The sequence below is a fragment of the Dipodomys spectabilis genome, unplaced genomic scaffold, assembly GCF_019054845.1.
Source record: "Dipodomys spectabilis isolate Male_0828 unplaced genomic scaffold, ASM1905484v1 ptg000140l, whole genome shotgun sequence".
Taxonomy (NCBI): domain Eukaryota; kingdom Metazoa; phylum Chordata; class Mammalia; order Rodentia; family Heteromyidae; genus Dipodomys; species Dipodomys spectabilis.
In genome coordinates, this window is record NW_024870817.1 from 15,459,147 (window position 1) to 15,482,780 (window position 23,634).

At 34.1% G+C, this 23,634-nt stretch overlaps 1 protein-coding gene across 5 annotated transcripts in view; it reads left to right on the plus strand.

The window, feature by feature from the left end:
- Tmem161b (transmembrane protein 161B) overlaps positions 1-23,634 on the plus strand; it is a 61,701-nt gene that overhangs the window by 33,653 nt on the left and 4,414 nt on the right. For 4 of the 5 annotated variants that reach the window (XM_042690805.1, XM_042690804.1, XM_042690806.1 and 1 more), the window contains 5 exons: positions 2,222-2,378; positions 15,618-15,769; positions 16,210-16,270; positions 17,110-17,250; positions 19,734-19,847. In XM_042690805.1, the coding sequence (XP_042546739.1) occupies positions 2,222-2,378; positions 15,618-15,769; positions 16,210-16,270; positions 17,110-17,250; positions 19,734-19,847 (625 nt within the window). Of the gene's footprint in view, positions 1-2,221; positions 2,379-15,617; positions 15,770-16,209; positions 16,271-17,109; positions 17,251-19,733; positions 19,848-23,634 lie in introns of those variants that run through there. The other variant, XM_042690808.1, reaches the window with a different exon arrangement.

Genomic DNA, 23,634 nt, shown 5'->3' on the forward strand with positions numbered 1-23,634 from the left:
AGTTGAACATTTTGTGTATTAATTTATAACTATATATAACAAAAGGGGACAAAGATATCAATAAGCAACAGTCTAAGTTTATTATCTAGTATCACTGAAACTTTTGAAATTGGTTATGTTACAATATTTTTTCACTTTTTTCTATGCAACATTTAAAACATAAGATTTCTACTGACTAGTCATCACATTTGTTTTGCAAAGTCCTTATATGTGTCCTTAAATGAAAATATCCAGAGACATGAATGAATACAATAAGCATATTTTCCCTTATTTCTAGTATAGTTTTACCACTTTACTAATAGCTATTTATAGAAAAATTATCACTATTTTACTTAAATAATATAAAAATACTGAGTATCAGACATTATTATAACTATATTAACTCCTTCAGTCCTATGCATTAGGTAGAGGTAGCTGCTATGTTAGTTTTTTTATTTTTTCTTTTAACTCATTTAAAGAAGATTTAATGACTTTGAGATAGAGCCAGTTAATAAGAACAAGGCTATTTTAATGACCTTAAAAAGTTGAAATTAGGTAATGCAGCTTTAGAATAGAGTAGATTGTTTGGTTTCACTTGTATAATTTTGAGAGCTAGTTACAAAAATATTGAATATTAAGAGCAATTCTAGTTATATTTATGTTACCATTTGTGAATGCATTCTGTATATGAATGTTTAGATAAAAGTTTTTTTTAATCTGAACCTTATTTGAGTCTTAATTGTCTAGTGTAGGCACATACAGATTTATATAAAGAAGAATGTAATTTATATAAGAAGAATGTAATTATAACTCATGAGTTAACTATATGTCCAGAGTATATATCATTTGTACTTTTGTGAGTCTATCTCAATTTGTATTAACTGTGTATTATAAGAAGCTCATCAAGAGTATAAGAACTTTTCAATGTTTACCATGAGTGATGTCCATGGAAGAAGCTTGGTGAGAGTATGGGCAGGTGTGAACATTTAGAATGCTTACTTCAATTAATAAAAACTAAAAGCCTTTATTTGAGTAGATATTTATCTTCTACCCATTTTACTGTCCTTCCATAAAGTTAGCCAAAAGGCTGAATCTGGGTAACTTTTTTCTTTGTGAGGGTAAGGAATTGATAGAGGAATCATTTCTACAACCATTTTGGAATAAACCTTCCAGTCTGATGTTCAAAAACTTCCTCAGTCACAACAGAAAACGTAGAGCAATTAAAATAACTTGAAGCACATTCAGAATATTACCATAATGTAATGTAAAGAAACCAGGAAATGTATAAAGTCACACACACAAAAAATGGTGTTTAAAAATATTACTGTTTTTAACTCAGAAATGATACATGTTTGGCTATCTTGTTTGGATATTTTTAGAAAGCCTTTGAGTATATGATTTTTTTAAATATGATTTGTTCTGTAAATGTGTGGCATTAGCAGTTATAATTGTAATACTTTACAACCAAATACTTTCCAAAGCAAAATAAATCACTTTGTTAAGTACCAATGAGAACATATGAATTGATGTTTATGTATGTGATGTACCTCCATGAATTAAAAAAATAATGCTGGTATTTTGGACTACATTCTATAGAGAAGATAAACTTGAATATCTATACTTTGTAAAAAGTTTGAGGAAACAGTGATACAAAGAGTGATGGAATTTTATTTACTACCAGAGAATTTAAATTTTAACATAAATTGTGAAGAATGTAACCATGTGTTGAAGGAATTTGGTCTTAAGTAAAACTAGCAAACACTCATCAGCTTTGCTTAAGAGAAAAGGGAATGCATTGTCTGTCTATTTATTATTTTCATTTGCAGTTACTTACAAAATTACCAGTCCTTCATCAGTTAATAACTTCTCAGAAATGAACCATTCAAGTAAATCTTTTGTTTTCTGTACCAATTTATATTTACTGAAGTTAAAATAATAGCTAGATTCTCAAAAGAGAATATTTTTGCTTATTGTTTTATAAAAAATGGTTAGTTAAAATACCAACACATTTGCAAATCATTTAAATATTTTGCATAATTTTTTGTAATTTCAGGTTATTTATGAGCTATTGAAGTTAGTTTTAGGTTTTAACCTATGAATTTCTTTACTGAGTTTTATATTTGCAAACTTTAAGTTGCAATCTAACATAAAATGTAGCACATTAAAAGTTAATTATGGTTAAATTCTTATAAACTAAAACTGTGAAAGTTTAAGTGAACTTTTTTTAACCATTATTTTTCAGCATTGCATTACTTTCCAGAATACCAATGGCTGGTGGATTTCACAGTGGCTGCTACAGTTGTGTATGTAGTAACAGAAGTCTACTACAGTTTTATGAAGCCTACACAGGAAATGAATATCAGCCTAGTTTGGTGCCTGCTGGCTTTATCTTTTGCAATGTATCCTTCAAAACATCATTAATAATTATTTCAAATTTATTTATCTTGTGCTGTTAATACTATTAGGCCTTATATTTGATTTTAAACAGATTATAAATCATTAGAACTCCTATTAGTGATTTGCTCTTCATTTTCAATCTTTTTGGAATTCTTATTCATGTAGTGGATCTTCTATTGTCATCTTTGTTTACTTTTTTTAAATCTTTTTATTACATTTATTTTATTTTCTGGGAGATTTTCTTCTCCACTGATGATGGAGTTCATTGAATTTTTGTATGAAGTTTCAAAAGCTCTTTTATTTCCTTACCTTCTTTATGAAACTGCTTGGGGTGTGTGTGTGTGTGTGTGTGTGAGTGTGTGTGTGTGCTACAGTGCCACTTCCGGTTTTCTAGTGGTTTATTGGACATAAGAGTCTCGCAGACTTTCCTGCCCAGACTGGTTTTGAACCATGATCCTCAGATTTCAGCCTCCTGAGTAGCTAGGATCTCCTTACCTTCTTTATGAAACTGCTTGGGGGGGGGGGGGGGTGTGTGTGTGTGTGTGTGTGTGTGTGTGTGTGTGTGTGTGTGTGTGTGTGTGTGTGTGTGTGTGTGTGTGTGTGTGTGTGTGTGTGTGTGTGTGTGTGTGTGTGTGTGTGTGTGTGTGTGTGTGTGTGTGTGTGTGTGTGTGTGTGTGTGTGTGTGTACTTGAGCTACAGTGCCACTTCCGGTTTCCTAGTGGTTTATTGGACATATGAGTCTCACAGACTTTCCTGCCCAGAATGGTTTTGAACCATGATCCTCAGATTTCAGCCTCCTGAGTAGCTAGGATTACAGGCGTGAGCCACCAGCCCCGGCTAAGGGTTGTTTTTGTTTGTTTGTTTGGGTTTTTAAACTGTATTTTTTTGTCTTAGTTGTAAGTTATGTTTTCATGAAAGGTGCCAGACAATAGCATCTCCACAGGAATTGTTTATCTTGTTCATCCATCCCAGAGAGGATAGAGACTGCTGAAGAGTTTACAGTCCAATTTCTATCAGCTTTGACTCTACAAGAGGTTGAGGAAGGAGAAGGAAGTAGAATTGTTGGTATGCTTGAGTACATTACATATGAAAACATTTAGTATGTGAGAAAATAACCTCTGCCAAGAGAGGCTTTGCAGGAACTTGAAATTAAATGTCACATATCAGATTAACATCAAAAACTTATCTTTTATATTAGATATATCTGGTTTTTCTTTCACACCCTGTGAAGTGAGTCTAGCAGAAATGACCTGTGTCTGGTTTCCCTTCATCTTTCCATTGCATGTGCCTATTTATTAGTCAAACGTATGTCTCCATTGATTACATAGGACAATAGCTCTCTGAATTTGAAGGTCACACATACATCAATTGATTCAGAAATTATCTGCAGTTGTTACTGGTGGAACAGTTAAAGTGGTCTTCAAATTGGACATATATAATTTAATTAGTTCCTTTAAAAGTGATGAAGCAAATTGCTTTATTTCCCTTGTCATTTGTTTTCTTCCCTTTGTTAGTTATATTTGACACACTTACAACAGCAGGGATATTTTCTGCAGAACTTTGAAGGTCTTCTAAGCATAAGAATGATTTTTGAATGTGTGACACTAAACATAGCATCCTGAAACCTGGAACTGAGTCATCTTTTGTTTTCTACTTCCGTTTTCTACTTGTGCTAAATTGTCACATCTCCATTCTCACTCTTGAACCCAATGTGATTCTCACCTCTACTCTTATTTCACTTTCTGAGTTTCTAACCACCTCTCTGACTAATTCCACCTATGTCAAATTGTACAATTTGGATAAGACAAAGGGTAAAGAAAGTGAGAATGAAGCAGTTCTGCAATTGTCTACCATATGATGGCCAGTGAAATTTAGGGTCTCGGAGGAAGTCATCCTCATTCCATGAAGTGTTATTGCCTGCGTTTATGAAAGAATGAAAAGTAGTAAGATAAAAATGATTATGGCAAAAAATTTTCTAAAATTAATCTTACAATGTTTTTCTTTTTTTGTTTCTTTGTTCTTTTCATGTCTTTTTTTCTGCTGTTACAGAAAGATATAGAGGGGTTGCAGTTACATAAGTGAGATAAAGAGGACTTTTTTTTTTTTGTCAGCTTGAACTCAAGGTTGTGCTTTTTCCACTTAAGGCTAGTGCTCTACTACTTTGAGCCATAGCACCACTTCTGGTTTTCTGGTGATTAATTGGAATTAAGAGTGTCTTGACTTTCCTGCTCTGACTGACTTTGATCTCAGCCTCCTGAATAGCTAAGATTACAGATATGACCTACCAACACTCAGCTAAGACTACATTTCTTTTTGAACAGTCATCCCTTCCCTTGTTCTCTCCCAGTTTTTTCCTCCAATCCCCATCCAGAAGTTATATAACTCATTCTCAACATAGTGTCTAATGAGTACCACTGCTGCATTTGTTTACCCTTTGTCCCACCATTTGTGTGCCCCCTTTTATCCTCCCAAAGACAGATAAACAAAAAAATGACAAAATGAAAAGAAAAACAGGAACAACAACAACAACAAAAAAAAAAACTTCTTTCCATTTGCTGGAGTTCATTTCAGTAAATATTACTTTATATGATCAGATGCACATAGGTATTCTGTCTTTGTGTTCTAAGAGTAGCCTCCTTTGGTCTCACTGTGTGAATGACTAGAGACCTGATGATATAATAATATGATATGATATAATTTTATCATGTCCCAGTGTATTTTTTAAATGCTGGAATAAAAGATTGTTTTTTCAAAAAAAGGATTGTATGCTCAATAGGAAATGGACTCATTACCTTGCTCATGTAACTGTAACCCCTCTGCACAGTATCTCTACAATAATATATGTATATATAAAAGCATAAAAGCATTCTATTTGATAGGTCTAGAGAATTGATGTTTCTTTATTCATTTATATGAAGTTTTAAATTTTATCAGTTTATATGAAAATTGCTTGAGTCCAAATATGATCTATTTTTAAAGAATCACAAATTCATGAAAAATATTAGAGAAAATTTTATTTATTAGAATTGGAATGATTATTTTTCTCTTTAATTCCCTAAGAAAGCATTGATAAAATATTTTTGGATAATTTTAGGAAGTTATGATATAGAAGGCATATTTTCTTAATGTACTAGTAGCCTTTTAAAACAACATGATTAAGTTGATAAATATATTGTTTTCCTAGAACTGAGAGAAATTTGCCATTTTAGACCTAAAAATTAAGTTGATTTACCATTGCAAAAATTTATATTCAACTTGTAGGTAAGCACATTTAACATACTTTTCCTGAATAAATTTTTCTCCATTCTTAATTTATTTTTCTTTTAGAATTTTTATATTTGCATCTCTATGGAATGTGGTCACTTGATAATATTGAATTAGAACATTAAGAATGTCAGCCTTGTGGCAGGAAAAAAAATGTTGCCACCTCCTCTACCTTTCTCTTTGTTCAACATTTGAAATTTTATAACATAAAGTAAAAATAACTTAGCCTGGAACTGGTGGCTTATGCTGTAATCCTAGCTACTAAGGAGGCTGAGATCTGAGAATCATGTTTTGAAGCCAGCTGTAGCATGAAAGTCCTTGTGACTCTTATCTCCAACCAACAACCAAACAAGCCAGAAGTATAACTGTTACTCAAGTGGTGGAATGTTAGTCTTAAGCACAAATAAAGCTCAAAGACAGTTCAAGCCCCATGACCACCAAATAATAATACCAACAGCAGTAATAGCAGCACATAAAGTAGGTTCAGTGTTCAACTAGCAATGAGAATAGAATGGGGAAAAAGTTTATAAAAAGGAAAGAAAATGACAATTTTTGGCCAGGAATTATTTTTGGAAAATGATCAAATTTTTTTCTTTTGGGGGGAAATTATAGCCCTTATATCAGCCTATTTATTTCTCCAGGATAGGTTAAATACCCCCCTCTTTTGTTCTGAGCTTATTTATATATCTTAGATCAAGATATACTAAAATACTTTTAGTTGTAGATCAATATTAATTGATTATTATGAGGACTTTACTCTGGAAATACCTCAGTGTATGAGATTCTTAACATTAATTCTTAACATTCTTACATTAATTCTTAACATTAATTATCCTGTTATATAATTGTATAATGTATATGGATATTATATACAATTATATATAACTATATATGTAGTTTACATACATAAACAAATGTGAATTTGTATGCATCTTAGGTTCTGTTTCATTCCGGAATGTAGTAGCCTTTTTTTCACAGATTTAGATGACTATTAAAATTTAGATTTAATTTTCTAAAAATGTTATTTTTTTGTTAAATAATATGCATATCTACGTTTTATGTAGTCATAGAGAACTAAGTGTTGTATTAAAAACTTCCAGTTTGTATGGGAGAATGATTGAAGACGTGATAGTGTCAAAGTACATTGTACTCACAAATTGACATCTTGACTTGAAGCCCCTTTTACAACTACTTAGAGATAATTTTAAAATTTAAATTTAGAAAGCATAAAAATAAAATAGAAATAAAATATAATGGTAATAAAAATTTAAATATTAAAAGAACTCCAGGATTCTTTATAGTATACTGCTACTCCTTCCTATTTTACTTCCCTAATTTGGCTGTTCCTTTTTGGTTTTAAAAAATCTTTGTATTTGGGCTGGGAAGGTGGCTCAGTGGTAGAGCGCTTGCCTTGCATGCATGAGGCCCTGGGTTCGATTCCTCAGCAGCACATAAGCAAAAGGAAAAAAGCTGGAAGTGGTGCTGTTGCTCAAGTGGTAGAGCGCTAGCCTTGAGCTGAAGAGCTGAGGGACAGCGCCCAGGCCCAGAGTTCAGGCCCCACCACCGGACCCCAAAAAAAAAAAAATCTTTGTATTTCTAAATAGAATACTTGTTTTTCAGCTTTGGCAGGTTACATTGTACAGATTTTGGTGATACCAGTCCTCATTTTGGTGCCAAAATGAATATTAATCATTTGTGAGCACTATACAGCATTATAGTTTCTTTTAATAAATTAGTATTTTTAAATTTTTAAAACATTAATTTTAATTCTTGTGCTTTTTATTTAACTCCATTGACTTTTCAGTAGTTTTCCAAGGTCACTGGAGCCCTCCATGCTCTAGCTTTTATCTAGTTGGTTGCCTTTTAGGCCAACTGCCTTATTATCCTAATACTTTTATTGGTCAAATACAGAATTCAGAGTTTTTTTTCTTTATATTCTTGCATTCATTGGTTTGTTGTCTAGCTGCTGTTTGCTTTCTCTATTACACACATTGTTTGCTTTCTCTATTACACACATTTTTTTGGGGGGGGGGGGTCCAGTCGTGGGGCCAGAACTCTGAGCCTGGGCGCTGTCCCTCAGCTCTTCAGCTCAAGGCTATCGCTCTACCACTTGAGCCACAGCGCCACTTCTGGCTTTTTTCTTTTTGCTTATGTGGTGCTGAGGAATTGAACCCAGGGCCTCAGGCATGCAAGGCAAGCACTCTACCACTGAGCCACCTTCCCAGCCCCTATTACACACATTTTGATAACCAGAGGTACCTCTTGGATTGATCCTCTTTTTGTTCTCTCTTATGGAAGGTAATAAACAACACCCCTAAAACCTTTTGAGATGTTTCTCACTGGACCATTTCTAATTTTGTACTATTTTTAATCTTGCTGAGCTAACTTTTTCAGCTAACGATTCTTTTTCTGTAGCATCCTGTTCTTGTTTCAAAGATGTATTTATCTTTACTTAACTCTATGGAATATAAATACCTCATACAGAAACTATAAAACATATGTGCATAGTTATTGATATGTAATTATGTATTTTTAAGCTTTATTCTTCTGTCTGCATGTCTTTTATTTAAGTTAATTTTTCTTGTTCATAATTTTGTCTCCCATCTTTTATATATGATACTGTGCTGTATGGACAAGCTTCAGTCTATGTTATCTAGGTCACAGCCTAGTTTTATATAGCTCTAGATAGAGCTATGAATGGCTTTTATTTTTGAAGGATTGAGGGAAAAACAGACAGAAGAATTTGCTAGATACTGTATATATTGCCCACAAAGTCTAAAATAATTATCCTTTGGCTTTATGGAAAGGTTTCGGATCCAAGCTTTGGTATCCAAGGATTTGTTTCTTATTTAAGAGTCAGAGCTCAAAAGCTAATTGGAAGCTCTGTAAGTAGGTCTTGGTCAATCACTGAAGGGTTTGATAGTGCTAAAGCTCATTTTATTTAGATGGCTAATAATGCCCTTGCCTATTGTGATTTCCTTTGGGACCTTTTGGCTTACGTAAACTTTTAAGTCTTCTACCTGCAGTGTAGAAACCTAATGTGCTTGTTTTTAAGGTGAATACAGACAGTCCCTGCCATATGAGTTTTTTACTTTAAGATGGTGTTAAATCCATGTGCATTCTAAAGAAACCATCTTTCAGTTTTGAGCATTGTTCTTTTCTTGGACTAGTGATCTGTGTGATACATTGCTCAACGCTGGGCTATAGCAGCATGCTGCTGAAATCCATTGCTTCCATGTTCAAAGAGGTAAATAGCTAATATTTGACATCTCACTTGTTGCTAAGCTATTATGCATCCTATAGGTGAAGTGTGGTGTAGCAAATGCAATTTGTTGTTCATGGTTGTTTTTGCTAGTACTGGAGTTTGAAATCAGAAGCATTGTACTCTCCTTTGGTTTTTCCTGCCCAAAGTTAGCATTCAGCCATTTGAGCCATACCTCTACTTCTGACTTTTTGCTCGTTAATTGGAGATAAGAGTCAGAGAATTTGTCTGCCTAGTTTTGCTCTAAATCTTAGTTTTCAAACTCTTAAATAACTAGTTTTATAGGCATGAACCACTAGTGCCTGGATACAAATGCTTTTATTTATTTATTTATATATTTTTGGTTGGTCATGGGGCTTGAAATCAGTACATTGGGCACTATCTCTGAACTCTTTGCATAGGCTACTGCTCTACCACATTAAGCCGGAGCTCTACTTCCATTCCTTGAGTGGCTAATTAAAGATAAGAGTCTCACTGGGACTTTTCTGCCTGGGCTGGCTTGGAACCATAATCCTCAGATCTCAACCTCCTGAATAGCTAGGATTACAGGCATTGGCCACTGGTACCCAGTTTACAAATGCATTTTTAACAGAATATTTGAAATTAAGGTAGGATTATCAGGTTGTGTCATCACAGTTTAGCATTTCTTACCTTAGAGTATGTGCAATATCCTCAATCCTATTAATCCTCAGTCTTATTTTTGTGCAGTTGACTTAATCTATACTCATCCAGGATCAGGTTCTTTCTCTTAAGAGACAAAATTTTAATTTTCTGTTGGAATCAATGGGTTACCTGTGTGTATGAGAAGGCAATGGCAAGGAAAGAAAGTGAGTCTGAATTGTTCCTCAGCTAGAAACCAGTCTACACCTCTGTAAGCTGTAACTCTTAGTACAACTAAGCATTGTGTCATCATGCAGTCCCTCTGTTCTTACGTATTACTTTTCTCATATGAGAAGTTCAGTGTAAAATTCTGTTATCTAGAAAGCATAAGGTTGTTGCTGGGAACACTGCAGAGGCACTGACAATGCTAAACTGTCAAGTACTCCTTGGCTTGCATGTCATTCCCATCAGGTTTCCTTCACTGTCAAGCTCTCAAGGCAGAAGAGGACATAGAAGATTACGTGTACCTTCAGTTAGTGTGAAAGGTTTTTATGCTTTTTTTCACTTGTTTCTTATTTTTAGTTGACACATGCTAATTACATTTATTTACAGGATGCCATGTGAATTTCTGTTATGAGCACATTTTAATTTTCAAACAGTAAACATATCTGTGAAAGTGAGTTTGTGATAGATATATTGTGTAAATATATTTAAAATATATTTAAAACATATAAAATATTTAAAATCCTTTCTTCTAAAAAAAAATCTTAATTTTCATAGACTTCTGAGGTGAGATATAACTGGCTTCATTTTACAAATGAAACAGTAGCAAAGGCTTATGTGTTTTTGTGCCAAATATCATGAAGTAAAAGTAGATACAAGACTCAGCCAGACACTAAATCTAGAAAATGCTTCTTTTTTATAGCTTTGTCATACTACAGGTCAAGTTACCATGTGGTTATATGGCAAGTAAATTATGGTAGTAAGTGCTATCATAAATTCACAAGAGGATAAGAATGTTCTTGGCTGGAGAGGTAATAGTAAACTTCATGAAGGATGTAGAGCTTCAGTTGAGTCTTTGACTAGGTAAATGGGAGGGAAGAGGATAGTTTAGATGATACAAAGACTGATCTGAGACAGTGTAACTCTTAGGAGACAGTAAATATACTCCTGATTCAAGTAGAGATGTAGGGACTGAAGAATGAAAGTTTGAACATGTTTGGATAACCCATAACACTGTATTTCAGAATTTTGTAGGTGTATACTAAGCAACATTTCTAACATGAGGCTCAAATAAATGCTTATTTTTATAAGTTGTGTAGTATGCAATATGAATTGAGCGGATGGTATAACATTTTATGCATTTATGGTGAGAAATTATATTAAAAGATTTGTGATAAGAGCAAGAAAATGTTTCATATCTGTGTCAAGTTACATGTAATTTTAAACTCTTAGATTTTAGTAGATCTAATTTTTATAAATTTAATTCTGGTTATTTAATAATCAATTTTGGCCAAAGCTGTTATTTTGGTTTTCATTGTAAGTAAAGAAGGCTCTTTAGAGAATCTAGCCTCCATTTTCAATAAAATGAAGCTTTGTTTTCCTAAACTAGGCTTGGGACTTGCAGGCAATGGGATATATCTATAACCTCAAAATGTTTCATGTATAGTTTTGGTGTTTGTGTATTCTGATATTTAGACTGTATCCACCTTTCTTGTCTTACCAAGAAAGATATGGACCTGTGACCAGGCACTGGTGGCTCACGCCTGTAATCCTAGCTATTCAGGAGGCTGAGATCTGAGGATCGCAGTTCACAGCCAGCCTGGGCAGGAAAGTCCATGAGAATAATATCTCCAATAAACCACCAGAAAACCTGAAGTGGTGCTGTGGCTCAAGTAGTAGAGTGCTAGCCTTGAGCTGAAGAGCTGAGGGACAGTGCCCTGGCCCAGAGTTCAAGCCCTACCACTGACCAAAAAAAAAAAATAAAAAAGAGAGAGAGAGAAAGAAAGATAGATATGGACCTGTGGTGTTTGATACTAGAAAAATAAACCACTAGGTTTGTTTCTGTTGGAAAAGAAGGGAGTAAGGAACCCAGAATTCAGATTAGTACGGAGAGAAATATTTAAGCATTTGTATTCTACAGTATATTTATATTCTACACCATTACTGAGGCTTGAACCCAGAGCTTGTCCCTTAGGTTTTTGCTCAAGGTAGGCCCTGAGACATAAAATTGTCCCTCCCTTGCTTTTACTAACAATATACTTAGGTCTTGGATACTTCACTTTTTAAAAGACAGACTATATGATAATCATACAAAACCTTAACACTTGTAAGGATTTAAAAATCAGATCTTTTATTCTTTATTGCTTGTTTCCATCATTTTCAGGTATACACTTGGCTTTCAAATCTTTAGTAGTATAATAACATTATGTGTGGTGCTGGGAAGGTGGCTCAGTGGTAAAACGCTTGCCTTGCATGCATGAGGCCCTGGGTTCGATTCCCCAGCACCACATAAGCAAAAAGAAAAAAAGCCAGAAGTGGCGCTCTGGCTCAAGTGGTAGAGCACTAGCCTTGAGCTGAAGAGCTGAGGGTCAGCGCCCAGGCCCAGAGTACAGGCCCCACGACCGGACTTCCTCCCCCCCCCAAAATAACATTATGTGTTTAAGTTGAATAATTTATAAACTAGTTTGACTCTAGACTTTCCTATGTGTAATACTTTGTTTTCTCTTGTGGATAGAAGCTATAGAAAGTCTTTCTCCCTCTTTACCCTTCCCAACCTTCCCCTCCCCCAAATTGCACTGATCATTTCCAACATATTGTCATGTGAGTATCACTGTTGCATAGGTTCCCCCTTTTCCTTTGTCTCCCCATTTTGTTGCTCTTTTTCCCTTCCCTAGTTCAGATAATTGTATTTCCAATACCCAGGGAACCAAAATCAAATGCAGTTACAACAGGGGATAAACCATAAGGGGGGCGGGGGGAAGCACAAAAGAAAAAAGAAATCACATAGTACATTGAGAACAACAACAAAGAAAAACCTTGAGTCCATATCTTGGAGTTCATTTCACTTAGCATCACCTTATGTGTTTATATGTACTATTGAGCTATTCTGTTCATCTGTTAAGATTATTATAGATATACACTAATTCTTAAAAATAAGGAAGACCATGGGACCTATGTTTCTTTGGGTCTGGCTTACTTCACTTAATATGATTTTTTCCAAGTTCTTCCATTTCCTTATAAACAGGGCAGTGTCATTCTTTCTGATGGAAGCATAGAATTCCTGTGTGTGTGTGTGTGTGTGTGTGTGTGTGTGTGTGTGTGTGTCTGTGTGTGTGTGTGTGTGTGTGTGTGTGTGTGTGTGTGTGTGTGTGTGTGTGTGTGTGTGTGCGCGCGTCACATTTTCTTGATCCATTCATCTACTGAGGGGCATCTGGGTTGGTTGGTTCCATACCTTAGCTATGGCAAATACTGCAATAAACATAGTTGTACTGGAGTTTTAGTGTAGCCTTTTTTGTGGTCATTTTGGGTAAATACCCAAAAGTGGGATTGCTGGGTCATATGGGAGCTCTATTTTAGTCTTTTGAGGAACCTCCATACTGCTGTTAGAAAGTCTTAGAGGCGGGATAGTCTTAATTCTTTATTTTTCCTTGTTAATGAAATTTGTAAAACCACAATGTAAATTTTAAGTACAGTGTATTTACTACTTTGGTTCACTGTAAAACTATTCTAAGTCCTTGGTTCATGCAAGGCTTAAAGGTTTAAAGTTTAAAATGAGGTTGTTGTTGTTTTTATTATTCTAGGTAGTATTGAGGTTTTAACTCAAAGCCTCATACTTGCTGAGCTGGCCATCTATCACTGGAGCCACACCTCCATTTTGAGTATTTCTTGACCTTCTTTCCTTCCAGGTACTAGTTTCTGTCAGATGCATTTTTAAATTTCAATTTGTTTTAATTTAAATTTTAAAATTTTAATTTTAATTTACTTATCTTTTTCTCTTTCCTTCCTTCCTTCTTTCCTTTCTTCCTTGCTTCCTTCCTTCCTTCCTTTTTCCTTCCTTCCTTCCTTTTTCCTTCCTTCCTTCCTTCCCTCTTCTCTTTCTTCTCCTCCTCCACCACTTCTTCTTCTTCCTTTCCTCTTTTTTTTTTTTTTTCTTTTACTTACCTGACAGAAAGGGAATGGTTTTGCCTTGGCCTAGCTGAAATCCTTTGATTACTGTTAAGGTCTTACTCTTAATAAATATAGTCTTCTTTTCCCCACTTCTGTACTGGAAATGTAGGGCTCTCTCTTGGCTTTTTCACTCAAGACTGATACTACCCTCTAGCCACACCTCCATTTCTTAATTTTTCCTGAGAATTCTTTTGTTCAACTGTAGATTTGCAGTGTAGTCTGGTGTAGTGAGAGGATCGATTAAAAACTGAATTGAACACAGAAAAGTAGCAAAGAATATTGGTAGATTGTATTCAGTAATTACATTGAAGAAAAGTTTTAAGAATTCGTATTCTTTCTCAAAATGACATAAAGACTAAATATGTTTGTTTTAAACATCTTATTAGTTATGTTAATTGAAATTGACATACAGATTTACAGTCGGGAGTTTCTTTTTTGATATCACAAAATCATGCCAACAGAATGTACACATTGTTTATACGTTATTTAGTAGCTGTTAGTCAAAGTAGGAAGATTGACAAATAAGTTTAGGGAAAACTTGTATAATAATGTTAGTGATTTTAGAAATAATTTAGAAGGAATCATCATAATACTTTACTAGGACTAGAGTGTAAATATTACTCCTAAATTCTTACTATATGGAGAGATAGCTGGTTTTGCAGATTTATAAACTTAGTGACTTATCCCTGGTTGTAAAAATAGTTTAGTTTTGTTTATTAATACCTTAGAAAAACTGATAATTCAAATTTTGAACTATTTACTTCTTTAGGGCAGTTCTTGTGTTGCTGCTAAGCTTCTGTGTAACTGATAGGTGCTGTGTGCAGTGGGTAGAGGCGTTGCATCAGTTGTGAGAGCACAGATTAGATTCAGAATGCCTAGCTTTAAATCCCATTGACCTCTAATCTAGCTGTGTAGTTTTTCTAGAATTGTTTTGCTGATTGTCTTGTTTTGTTTATCTTTTCAAAGAGAACAGTGTTGTATAATGGAGATAGATCCCAGTTCTAGTTTTGGATCATGTTTTAATTTGATCCTGATTAAATAAATTAATGTAAATTGGGGCAGGCTTTAGATAGATGATCTCTTAACTGTGTCTTAAAAAGTGAGCACAAGTTAGGTATTGGTGACTCATGCCTGTAATCCTAGCTACTTAGAGGGCTGAGATCTGAGGATCATGGTTCAAAGCCAGCTCAGGCAATCTATGAGACTTTATATTCAATTAAACATGGGGGGAAAAAAAAGAAAGAAAACAAAAACAAAAAACAGAAGGGGAGCAGTGACTTTGTTAGAGTTCTAGTAACAAATCTAAGAGATAGCACCCAAGCATTGAGTTCAAGCCCCAAGACTGGCACAAGAAAAAAAACAGCACAATAAAACTAGAAGGTTTTGAATCAAAGTGTTCTATAGAGTTTGTTGTTTTCATTTCACCTTAGTGTACAGTGGTGATCCCAGCTGCAGATCAGCATAGCTATGAGGAATTTTCAAATTTTAAATAATTAGGTGGTAAACAAAAGTTCATCTGCTGTTTGTTGTGTTTAATTATAAATGATGTTTGCCAGATATACTCAATATACTACCCTAAAATAACTCTGTATCCTGGCTTTCATGTCACTTAGAACCTATTACATGAAATACCTTTAAATGTCCCCTAATAAATTTGAGTCAACAAAGATTTGTCCCCTTAATTTTGATACACTTTCCCTTAATTTAAAAATGCTCTATTTTTAAATGCTATATTCCACTTAAATTTGCTTTGTTTTTGTGTCCAGTTTCCTGAGAGACTATTAAGATGCTGTTGTTTTCTCTTCCAAAAGGCATCCTATAGACAAGCATGTAGAATCAAAATAAATATTGTAATCAAATTCTGTTGGAGTTCCTGTCCTGTGAAAGTAGTTGTGCATAGCTCCCACAGTTATTTGTACTTTTTCCTGAACTTTTCCTTCTGCAGCAAAGTTCTATTTTCATTAACTACACACTATTTTAAAGTAGAAGATGGTGGTGAAAGATCAGTCTGTGTCACCTTTGGATTTTTTTTCTTCGTCAAAGCAATGGCCGTCTTGATTGTAACAGAGAATTATTTGGAATTTGGACTTGAAACAGGTAATGGTTTCATTTTAAGTTTGTTAATTTTTATTTTGTTTAAGTTGTTTTATTTAAGTTTGTTCAATTTAAGTTTTTTTTTTTTTACTTCAGTATTTATGTGTTATAAGTGTTGAAGGTTAGAGTTGAGGTATATGTTCTTCATTGTTCTCAATAATGTTTTTAAAATGCTAATATTTACTCACATTAAGAATTAATACCAATTATGATAATCTATGAAATGTACAGTATCAAGGTATTTTTCCAAGACTGAACAGATAATTACCAAATTTTATCAACTTTTATCAACCAAATTTTATTACATTATATCATACTAATGGACACATAAAAGAACTAAGCTTAGTTCTGAATTTAGAATGTTCTGCTTTCTATTTTGAATTTCTAGGGAAAGATGCTGTATTTCACTTCTATGATAATGATATCTTTTTTTTTCAAAACAGGGTTTACAAATTTTTCAGACAGTGCAATGCAATTTCTTGAAAAGCAAGGTCTAGAATCTCAGTAAGTTTTTTTTTTAAGCATCTTTTAAATTTTAACACTTTCTTTTTTAGTAGAGCAGTTTTTGTTTTTCATACATGAAAAAATTTCCTCTGTGTGTGTGTGTGTGTGTGTGTACATGTGTGTGTACGTGTGTACCAAATGTTAGGGATCAGCCCTAGGGCCTTAGGCATGTTAGATTAGGTCTGGCACTGAGGTCCATTTCCAGCCCTAGACCATCCCTTCTAGAAACAGCATTCTTTGTAATTTTTACAGCTGTTTAAAAATTTTTTTTTAATTCTTAGGTAGATTTTTCTCTTTAATTCCACTGTCTTTAAAGATGAAACTAGCTGGGCGCCCATGTCTCACGCCTGTAATCATAGCTACTAGGAGGCTGAGACCTGAGGATCACAGTTCAAAGCCAGCCTGGGCAAAAGTCTGTGAGACTCTTATCTCCAATAAATCACTAGAAAACCAAAAGTGATACTGTGGCTCAAGCAGTAGAGTTCTCGCCTTGAGCTGAAGAGTGCAGGGACAGCGCCCCTGCCCAGAGTTCAAGCTCCATGCCCCCCCCCCCCCCAAAAAAAAAAGATGAAACTAAACTAATTGTATATTTAAGTCATATATGTTTTCTCTGTTGGTTATGTGGTTTGGGTGTTAATGCGTTTAATTAAAGAAGTACCTGACTTGGTTTTTGTTCACTAAGATCTGTTACAAGTACTTGAGTAAAATCAGTCCTGTGTATATACATTTACTTGTTTATTTTATTGATATTACTGTGATTGGAAGAAAAGAAGTTCTTAGAAAGTTAATTGTAAAAATTCACCAACTCTTTTTTTTTCTTTTCCCACCTTTACTTTTAGAGGTCCTGTTTCAAAACTCACTTTCAAATTTTTCCTGGCTCTTTTCTGTTCACTCATTGGGGCTTTTTTGACATTTCCTGGATTACGACTGGCTCAAATGCATCTGGATGCCCTGAATTTGGCAACAGAAAAAATTACACAGTAAGCGGAAAATGTACATAAGCACATGCAGATAAATATATGTTTTCCATCTTAATGAAGGTATATTATTATAATAAAATCATAAATTTTATATTGAAAATTAATCAGTTTGATAGAGCATTATTACTTCCTCTCTCAAACATAAGCAGTTTCTTCAAAATTTTAAATGCTGTGTTGAAAAATATGTCATTAATTACAAATTTTGTTTTATCTGTGAAAAATGAAAATACTGAAATTTTTAATTCAAAGAGCTCTGATATTTTAAGCTTGATATCTGAACTGAGGAGCTGTAGCAATTTCGATTTAAAACATCAAAGCACTTAAAAATACTTATTTAAATTTAAATGTTTATTTTAATACATTGCTTTTATTTAAAATATTTTTAAGCTAAAGACCATAGAAGAATACATGTTTTCTTTCAATTATTGATCTGCTTATTAGGCTTTTGGTAAGATGATATGCTATTTTGGAATTTTATTTTGCTAATACTGTGCAATATTCTATAATGTAGATTATTTTTAACCAACAAATTGTATTTTAGTCTGAATTGGAGAAATCATATTGAATCTCTTCAGAAAGTCCATTACTGCACTCTCCCTGATTGTTACAAATATTTTGTTGTTGTTGATGTAACCGACACCTTGACAGAGACCAGCTTATATCCAGATCTAAGTTCTTACCATTTTGTTTGTAATAGAAGCCTAACTTGAAAATAATCCATTTTTTTACATGTATTTATAGTCATTAAATTTCTCCAAGTAATCATATTTTCTAATGATGCTGCTCTTTAAGACCCTATATTTAATGATGCTGGTACTCTAGACTTTAGCATTTCCCCTCTCTTATCTACATGATATTCCTTTATTTTAATTTTCACTGTCATTTTTCTCCTTGTCTCCATTTTTCTACCTGTGCTTTCTGCATGTGTTTACTTATTCTCACTTCCCTTTACATACTCCTTTATCCCTTTCCCCCCTCCTTTTACTCAGCATGCTCTTGACTATGTCATCCTGCTTTTCTCCCACCACCTCTCTCTCTAATGGCTTCTTTTAAAACAAAACCTGGTTCTCCCCCTTCTCTCTACACACACACTTCAGTCCACTAACCCCAGTGTTAAGATTTAAATAAGCTGAAAAGGGTGGGTGGAGGGGAGCCCTTCACAAGCTACTGAAACCGCTGTGGGCTTCTCCTTGATACTAGAGTGTTCCCTAGCAACACTGCATACCTAATACTGCTTCTTTCTTCCCCCACACCCGATGGTTTACCAAAGCTGTGGGATGAAAGAATCACTTTATAAAAACATAGAGCGTTTAGTGGTGGTTCTGGGGAGGGGTGTCACATTTTAGTATCCTTTTCAGTAAAGGTGCCTTCTTTTTTAAGCTTTTTTTCCCTTTGGGGATTTGGGGCTTTATTTTATTTTCAGTGTATTGCAGCCCCTCATTGTATTATAGCACTCAGCTCTGATCCAAGGGTGTGGGCAAGCTAGTTCCGTGGTGAGTAACCTGACTGGCACAAAGAGCAGCATTGTCCTCGTGCTCATGGCTAGGCACTAGGACTTGTTTTCATACCAGAGGTTGTATTCAAAGGCCCACTTTTCCTTGTCAGGTGTTCCTGGCTTTCAAACCAAGTCCTGTTCCTTACACAGATCACTCCCATTGCCTGTGTAATGATATTTTAAATTTTGTTTATATATTTTAAATTCCCTAGTTTAGCTCCCTGTGTGGCTGATAGTGCAAGTAGTACATTGTAATAAAATAGCTTGAAGAATTTGCCTTTTTCCCAAAATAGAAAATAATTTTACCTGCCAAATGGTCCTATAGGTTAGAAACAGTAATTATGGAGTTATAGCTAGCTCAGCCCTAAGACTCAATTGCAGTGTTAGGTATATGACCTTATCATGAGAAATTTTTCTTGCTTTGTTTAGGATAAGGAAATCAGTTTCAGCTATATTCACAATAGTCAAAAATGTATGAATCATTTTTTATTTTAACAAGATAACTTAAACATTATACATGCTCATTACATATTGAAAGGTTTCTCAGTTATAGGTTTTTATGATAAGTTCCATCTGCAAAATGTCTTCTAACATTATGGCCCTAGCTATTCACTATCATTTACTTGTAAATCATAAACAAACACTTTGTTTCAGCTGCACTGGAAAATATCATTTGATTCTCTGTATCTACCAGTGAACTCATAAATAAGACAAAATTATTGAAGTACCGTTTGTTGGGATTTATCAAAAGATAGTAAAAGAATAGTTCCTAGGATTGAAAGGAACAAATACATATTTTAGTCCTAGACCTACTTCTAACCTGTTTAAATTGCCAGAGATTGAGTGTTCTCATCTGAAAAAAATGTTCGAGAAACACTGTTTCTCAAATCAGTGCTAAATAATGAAGAAAAATTTAATGCCCATGTTTCTATAGTTAATTAGTGCATTTGTTTCTGGATTTTTATGCTTGTTTCTTACACACTTTCAGAACATTACTTCATATCAACTTCTTGGCACCTTTATTTATGGTTCTACTCTGGGTAAAACCAATCACCAAAGACTACATTATGAACCCACCATTGGGTAAAGAAAGTGTCCCTTTGTAAGTATGTTTATTTGAGGGCTAAATATTATTTTGTTATAAATAAAGCTGTTTTCCTAACAGTTACTTACAGTATTTAAGGGCTTTTTTATTTGCTTAAGACAGGATGCCAATCCACTATTAGGCCTCCTGCCTTCACATCCTGAATGCTAGAATAGTCATATGCTACTATACCAGATTGTATTTAAGTTCTTAATGACAGAACTAAGATATTATATTTTTTTTAATTAGGAGAAATGCTAAAAGATATGCTACAAAGTTAAAGTTGCAAGCCTTTATTTATTTATTTATTGGTCGTGGGGCTTGAACTCTGGGCCTGGGAGCTGTCCCTGAGCTGTTCAACTCAAGGCGAGTGCTCTACCGCTTGAGCCACAGCGGCACTTCCGGTTTTCTAGTGGTATATTGGAGATAAGAGTCTCACAGAATTTCCTGCCCTGGCTGGCTTTGAACCGTGATCCTCAGATCTCACCCTCATGAGTAGTTAGGATTACAGGTATGAGCCACCAGTGCCCAGCTACAAGCCATTATTTTTATGGATCATGTAAAATGAATACTGTGCTACACTAATATTATCTTATATACACCTGTATTTTTTTCTTAGTGGCCAGTTATCATCTGATACTTTTCTGTTGTCATTGTGCCTATTACTTGAACCTCTTCTGTAATGCTTTTATTACATTTTTTGAATTAAAATTTATGGAGGGCAAAAGAGTAAGTGGAATCACATCTACATGGAGATTTAAAAAATTTTTACATTTCTGTTTTATCTACTTTGGGAATAAAGTATTTTTCAGATAAATTAGAAGAATAACATTGTTATACAGAAGTAATGTGTTGCATCTCTAAAAATTAAGGACATTTTTCTATGATGAAATTATTATTATACTTTCAAAATAATTCTTTAACATTATTATATAATACTAGATACTAGTTTCTCTAGTTAGAACATTTTAGCTCAGGAAGACGTCAAGGAAACAAACAATTTACTAAGAAGTGTTAATAACTATATCTGATATGAGACATATATCTTGTGGAACTATGTTTCGATAATAGAAAGGTTCATAGAGAGCTGGCTCAAACTTTAGTTTTGCTTTTTTCTGAAATTGTCAGTTGAGACAGGTAGTCTCTACCTCACAGTGTTATCATTAGAATTAGATGATATTAATGCATGTAAGCAACTAACTGGAAGTAACAACCTAATAAATGTTCTTTTCACTGCTTTATCTCATCAAAACCAAAATAGAAAAACTTGACTAGTCATTGACTCTACATCATGCTTTTTATATTAAATGTTTCTTATATATCCTGGTACAAGTACATGACCCTTTTTCAAAATCCTATTTACTAGGGAAGTGTCCACCAAAGAGCATGTTTTTTTCCTGCACACAATTAAACCTTAAGAGTCATTTTAACTTGACAGATTCCTAGTGCTTAAAAGTAATTCTAAGGATTCTAGTTTGTAGGAAAAATCCTACAGATACTTCTAATTCATATTGATGTTGAAAACATCTTAGTCTTACCCTACATTTGGTCACAAAAATATGAGTTCATACCCTTATAGTTATGATCTTTGATTTTATTTTAGTAAAGTTGGAAAAACAAGGAAACTAACACTTGATACAAGCAGTTATGCTACCTGTTAATGTTTTGTGGTTTTTATAATTTACCCAGGAATTATTGATCTATAGTTGCTGTTCTCATTCAGATGAAGTGACAGATTCAGAAGTTAAACAATGTCATTAAGATTTATCAATCAGGTTTGGTGTATATAAAATTTTTGGAGAAAGACTCCATTATTCACCCCATTAATCCTAAGTACTTGAAACTGAAATCTGAAGGATTTTGAGGACAATACTAGACAGTTTACCAGATTCTGATTCTAAAACAACCAGCTAAAGATTAAGCTGGAGGCATGGCTCAGGTGTTAGTGCACCAGCTGTGAACAAGCAAACGGTGTTAACTCAAAGCCCCTGAATTCAAACTCCAGTACCACAGCTGAGAGAAAGAAAACATTTGAGAAGCTAGGTATGATGGTACAGCACACCTATAATCCCAGCTAAAGCAGGAAGGTTGTGAGTTCACAGCCAGCCTACACTACATAGTGAGATTTTATCTCAAAGAGAAAAAGATAGCTGTATTAAAATTTATTTCTCATTTTGTTTATTTACAAAATGCTATAAACGCTTCAGACAAAATTATAGTTAAGTCAGTTTCATTCCATTTTTCTCTATTAATTAACAATGGTGGTTTTTCATTTACTTTAGAATCCATAGTCTGTGATGGACTGTGAGTGAGTGAGTGCCCATTTATCAGAGCTTAAAACAAAGGAAAAAGTAAAGTAACAGATTCCTTTCCTCTTACATAGGCAATTTGGTTTATCAAAAAGTCAGTAGTAAAAATTATTGTAATCCTGTTTCAAATTGGAAGTGTGTTTAAATTCATCCATATATTCTGATACAACATCAAAAAAAATAATATGGGTTTAAACAATCCTTGTAAAGACCAATGTTAGAAAAATTTCTGTGCCTATTCTTCACCTACATGTTTGACCATGTCATACTACTTTAACCTGAATTGCTAATCACTTGACTATAATCCCAAGGTTATAAATGAACAAGTACATTTCTAATTTCCTACTTTAGTCTCTTTCTTTGCCTGTCTGTTGTCCTTAGAGGTTGTGGCTTAGCTGTCTGCAGGAGGCCACCAATCATTCCCCTTTCACACACTCCAGAAGCACAGTTATATATGCAGGTCCCCTGGATAGCTTCCAGGCTTTGTATTCATTTTGCATTCTTTTATAATTACATAAATGGTCCCTTCATCTCATTGTTATTATCATAGACATATACTGATATGTTATCCCTTCAGAGCAAATGAACATATATTGTAAAGCCTTGGTTCTGTCCCTAGTTCACACAGAATCATAAACTTTTATGACTTCTGTTTCCTAACCTATTCAACAACATAACTTCCCCCAAGAAACTTTCCTTTGTTGTGCCTTTAGTTCTTTTCCTAGGTACTTGCTCTAGGACAGAAGAACTGGGTGGTAATGGAACCATTTGGGGAGAGAACTAGTGTAAGGTTGTTGATTTTTTTTTTTCTTGGGGGCTTTAAAAATCTTTTCCCATTTGTGCTGGTTTATATCCATGTTCTTAAGAATTTCAGGAGGACCTTTCTAAGTTCCAGTTCCTAAATAGCAAATCAGTCAGTGTGTTTAAACAGTCACATTAAATACTTGATATGTGTTAGATACTAGAGTAGATATCAAGCATGGTCTGCTTATGGCTTTCAAATTACAATGTGATCCTTTATCAAAGCAGAAACCATGGTCTTTAAAAATAGCAACAAATTTAACCCTAAAAGGACATAAAAATTTCTGTCATCATTCTAGAATATCATAAGGAACCTTGTTTAGTTTCTGAAAAAATCTTATAAGAATGCAGTTTGCTATGTGGATCCTCAACTTACCTTTGAGGAATTGCTTAGAACTGGGCCAGATTCAGCATAGGGTAGGTTAAAACCACCTATAGAGGAATGTGAGACATCTAATGTCTTTATAATATACCAGAGCTTTGGTGTTTCAATGATCTTGACTAGAGACATGGCAGAGTGAAAGGTCCCCAGCTAAATATGTATACATTCATATAAAACTATAGTCAATTATAGATGGATCATTGACTTGATTATTGTCATTGGTGATCCTATGACTTTATTTTCTCTGAGAGTTCCCACCTTTCATGTCACTAGTGATATTTCTTCTATGGATGTGAGTAGATAGAAAAAGGGC